Genomic DNA, 5000 nt, shown 5'->3' with positions numbered 1-5000 from the left:
CGTGGCGATGGAGTGTTTGGAGGGAAAAACAGGACTGGTGTACTAGTGTGAGGGTAGGATACAGGTCACACTATGATAGAGTACAACTGGTCCCTAGGAAACAATAGCCTGGTAACCTCCTGCTGCAGCTAAGGGTGAGTGAGTTATTCACCCCAGGTTCTCAATTCAATTCAACTCACAGGGCTTTATTGGCACGGGAAACATATGTTTACATTACCAAAACAAGTCAAATTGATAATAAACTAAAGTGAAATAACCCCCCAAAAATGAACAGTAACCATTACATTAGTTATAGAGACTTAGAGACATTTCAAATGTCATATTATGGCTATATGCAGTGTTGTAACGATGTGCGAATAGTTAAAGTACAAAAGGGGAAATAAATAAACATAAATATGGGTTGTATTTACAATGGTGTTTGTTCTTCACTGGTTGCCCTTTTTCTTGCGGCAACAGGTCACACATCTTGCTGCTGTGATGCACACGGTGGTATTTCACACAATAGATTTGGGAGTTTATCAACATTTGATTTGTTTTCTAATTCTTTGTGGGTCTGTGTAATCTGAGGGATATACTGTATGTGTCTTTAATATGGTTATATATTTGGTAGGAGGTTAGGAAGTGCAGCTCAGGTTCCATTGTGGGCAGTGTGCACATAGCCTGTCTTCTCTTGAGAGCCAGGTCTGCCTGCGGCGGCCTCTCTCAATAGCAAGGCTATGTTCACTCAGTCTGTACATAGTCAAAGCTTTCCTTAATTTTGGGTCAGTCACAATGGTCAGATATTTTGCCACTGTGTACTCTCTGTTTGGGGCCAAATAGCATTCTAGTTTGCTCAGTTTTTTTGTTAATTCTTTCCAATGTGTCAAGTAATTATATTTGAGTTTTCTCATGATTTGGTTTGGTCTAATCCAGTGTGTTCAGGTAGTCTTCAATAGTTGATTCTAAGATTTGTATTTTATCATGTATATGTTTTTGGTGTTTGTTCTTTATTATAGGGCCAAAAAGATTGGAGAAGTGGTTTATCCATATATCTCTGTTTTGGATAATAACTCTTTGTGTTGTTGTTTGTTTAGTGTGTTCCAAATTTCCAAGAAGTGGGTACATTCTATGGATTCTACAATTACATTGAGCTGATTTAATTTGTTGTTGCCTAATAGTTTTTTTGGTAGGTTTCCACACTACTTTCCTCCCATCTATAGCATTTCCTAATATTATTAAGTTCCATTGGCTTTGATGCCTCATGATTGAGTATTGCTCTCTTCAAGTAGACTGTGATTTTGCTGTGATCTGATAGGGGTGTCAGTGGGCTGACTGTGAATGCTCCGAGAGACTCTGGGTTGAGGTCAGTGATAAAGTAGTCTAGAGTACTACTGCCAAGTGATGAGCTATAAGTGCAACTACCGTAGGAATCCTACTGTAGGAGGCCCCTCGAAGCCTACCATTGACTATGTACATACCCAGCGTGCGACAGAGCTGCAGGAGTAGTGACCCGTTTTTGTTGGTTATGTTGTCGTAGTTGTGTCTGGGGGGGCATATGGGGGAGGGAATGCTGTCACCTCCAGGTAGGTGTTTGTCCCCATGTGTGCTGAGGGTGTCAGATTATTGTCCAGTTCTGGCATTTAGGTCGCCACAGACTAGTCTCTCTCTCTTTCTCTCTCTTTCTTTCTGTCTCTTTCTTTCTTTCTCTCTCTCTTTCTTTCTCTCTCTCTTTCTTTCTCTCTCTTTCTCTTTCTCTCTCTCTCTGTCACTATCTATCCCTCTCTCCATCCATCTCTCTGTCTCAAACCCTCCTCTATCTCAGGCTGAATCAGACTGGAAATGCCAACAGTGAATTTAGGGCAACCCTTCTTCCCCGCAGCACTGCAAGTAGTTTAACTATAACAGCATTCTAATTCCAAGTTACTACCTACTGTACACATTACCATGATTAAAACACGTACATTTGCAAGTGTGTCATGCATCATGGAGATGTCAAATCATTTAGAATAGGATCAATAAATCAGGGCAACATATAGTATGTTTTCTTCTCTTTTATAAAGCACTAGCTAGCTCATAGCTCAGTGAATGACTACTGTAATTGAAGATCATGTTCTGAATTACTCTGTTCATGCCAATCCAAGGTGGTCCTATGGTTAATTAATGCTATAGAGAAAGCTTTATGTTATTATTATTATTAGGTAAGTGTCATAACTCTAAGTAACAAAGTTCGACACGGTAGATACTCCATGCCATTCCCATCAACATGCATACACACACACACACACACCAACGCGCACCCACACCCACATACACAAACCTGTGCGCGCGCACACGCATACACACACTAAAATATAACACACAAGCATGCACGCACGCACGCACGCACACACACACACACACACACACACACAGAAATAACACACACGGAGGATATTGTATTGATAAAGATACCCAGACCTTAGCCTGTCTTCATGATTACTTTAAGCAACACATGTTTTTATTCAGTGGGATGCGTTACTGCTCGTGAATATATCATTTAATTGAATGTTTTCATTGATGTGTGGGCAGTGTTGGAAAAAAGAAGCCGCATCAATATTACATTGAGCAGAGAGAGGGGCACTGAATCACTAGCTTCTCTGACAGCTGCTTCTCCATCTCATTAGCATGTGTGTGTGTGTGTGTGTGTGTGTGTGTGTGTGTGTGTGTGTGTCCGTGCGCGTGTCCCATAGGACTCACTTTAGATGTGTCCTTTAATAGCTTACATCTATACCCAGACTATTTCTCCCCTCTCCTACCCCTCCACTGGACATGCCGCATTAACCCTGAACCATCAGCTATCTGCTTTTCTTCCTACTTCACAATCTGGAACTCTCCAGTACCTCTCGTCTGAACTCTTCTCCTCTCCCTGACTTTACATCTCTCCTCTCATCCTCCTCTTCTCCTCATCTACCTCTCCAGCTGCTTGTTCCTCCTTTTGGGTATCCCACTCTCTCCCGTCCCTCTCTCTCGTCCCTCTCTCTCATCTTTTCTTTCTCTTCACAGTCAGACACTCTAACTCCCTCTCATCTCTCCCACGCCTCTCTGTCATGTCCTTCTGTACTTCATTTTTTTTTATCACGCATATCTCCATCTTTTTCCATGTTTCTCTCTCTTTTCCTACCCCTCAACCATTCTCTCTCTCTCTCTCTCTGTCCCTCCCGCCTTTCCCTATCTTTCTCATCTCTCACCCCATCACTCTCTCTACCTCTTCCTCTCTCTCTTCCCCTCTCTCTCGGTCGATGATGACCCTGGTTGTTTTATCCTAGATGGGATGTACTCAGACAGTGCTGCAGACTGCATGCAGGAGGTCAAAGGTCAGATAGGGAGCTTAAACGGAGCGCATCGACCGGCCTGCCGGCGGACCCTGTGACTCACCATAACTTCCCCTCCTCGCCTACTCAGGTTGGGTTTATACAGAGAGAGGCACAGCCAAGCCCAGACCAGAGGAACACAACACATTAAGTCCAGGCATAAATTGTAAACCCAACTTACATATCAACTCAAAAATACTGTGACAGTTGATAGCGTTTGATAGGTTTTAAACACTCAACTGGTCCAGAGCAGTGTGATAATCATATATTAGTTGACTACATCACTGTTATGTAAGCATCAATGTCTGTTTCCATATTAATGTTAAAGGTTATCATTACCCATCTTACCGTCGTGGTTTGGGTTGCCCAGGGTCCAGGGTTCGTCTGAGTCAAAGTGGGTGTCCCCTCCGATTCCGGGGCCCGGGAAGTAGGCGTGGGCCAGGAAGCCTCCCTCTCCGTCAAAGGGCGAACTGTCGCCGTGGAAACCTGAGGCAAAGATGATGGTGATGTCCACGTCCTTCTTGGTACGCTCCAGGTCGCTGTAGGGGACGGCTTCGAAGCGGAGCGGAGTCACGTTCTGCCACACATCGAACGCCCGCCGGATGGCGTCATGGGTTTCCTCTGCGCCCACCTTGGGTGTGACGTTCTTTATGCTGTGGCAGGGGGAGAGGATAGAGGACGGTAGGGGTTAGGCCACACATATGGTGCATAGTATATCATAACAGCATATCATAACACACACATTCCATGTTGTACCATATTATAACGTACCATAGCATACAGCAACACACATACCATTACCTCTCATCATTATGCACTAAGTCGTACTACTTAGAAAGTGGAGTGTTAAAAGGGGCTTTGAGAGAGAGCGTGCTTCCCAAATGTCACTCTATGCCCCATGGGCCCTGGTCAAAAGTAGTGCACTATAAAGGCAATATGGTGCTATTTGGGAGGCAGCCAGAGATGCAGCTGAGTCCTCTACTGCTGCTTGGACTGCTGTAGCCAGGTGTTGAGAGAAGAACTAGAGGATTTCCTGATTTCCTGTCCCTGGAATTTACTTTCTAATTAAGGATTATACACAGCTCACTGCGTCACAAGAGCACCAGCAATCTGTATCCACTATGGCACCCTATTCCCTATTTACTGCACTACTTTTGATCAGGGCCCAAAGCGCTCTGGTCAAAAGTGGTGCACTATGTAGGGAATAGGGTTTCATTTGAGATGAAGCCTCAGTCTGGCTTGGCCAATCTCCATACCCTCTACACTTTAGTCACGCCTAAAATACGGGAAAGTGTGGCACTTTGAATTTAAACTTATTTTTCCTTCTCAACATTGCACTTGAGCATCAGGCTTTATCCCCAGTTCATCTCTTGAGCAGAAGTGGATGAGTGAATTAGAGAAGTCAGACACTCGCTACACTTCTACTGAAGTTAGCAGCTACTCTGGAGGTCGTGGTGTGCTATCTTCTACTGAAGGAATCTAAACTGTTAAGGTTGACTGAGTGTTCAACTCATCTGCTCTTCTGAAGTGATGTCTGCCTCGAAAAACCCCCATTTCATTTCCCCTCTTTGGAGATGATCTGCTCTCTCTCTCTCTCTCTCTCTCTCTTGGTTTCTCTCTATCTGTTTCTCTCCGTCTATCTCTCTCTTTCTCATCTTGGCTCTGGTGCGT

General features: G+C 44.1%; 1 protein-coding gene across 4 annotated transcripts in view; it reads right to left on the bottom strand.

Annotated features, from left to right (window-relative positions):
• The window catches only part of LOC139420392 (matrix metalloproteinase-16-like), a 70783-nt gene that overhangs the window by 39285 nt on the left and 26498 nt on the right, over positions 1-5000 (bottom strand). For 2 of the 4 annotated variants that reach the window (XM_071170444.1, XM_071170442.1), the window contains one exon: positions 3678-3982. In XM_071170444.1, coding sequence (XP_071026545.1) covers positions 3678-3982 — 305 coding nt within the window. Of the gene's footprint in view, positions 1-3668; positions 3983-5000 lie in introns of all 4 variants that reach the window. The other 2 variants (XM_071170443.1, XM_071170441.1) reach the window with 1 other exon arrangement.

The sequence above is a fragment of the Oncorhynchus clarkii genome, chromosome 11 (assembly GCF_045791955.1).
Source record: "Oncorhynchus clarkii lewisi isolate Uvic-CL-2024 chromosome 11, UVic_Ocla_1.0, whole genome shotgun sequence".
NCBI lineage: Eukaryota > Metazoa > Chordata > Actinopteri > Salmoniformes > Salmonidae > Oncorhynchus > Oncorhynchus clarkii.
Note: the sequence above shows the minus strand (reverse complement) of the source record. Positions and strands in the feature narration are given on the sequence as shown.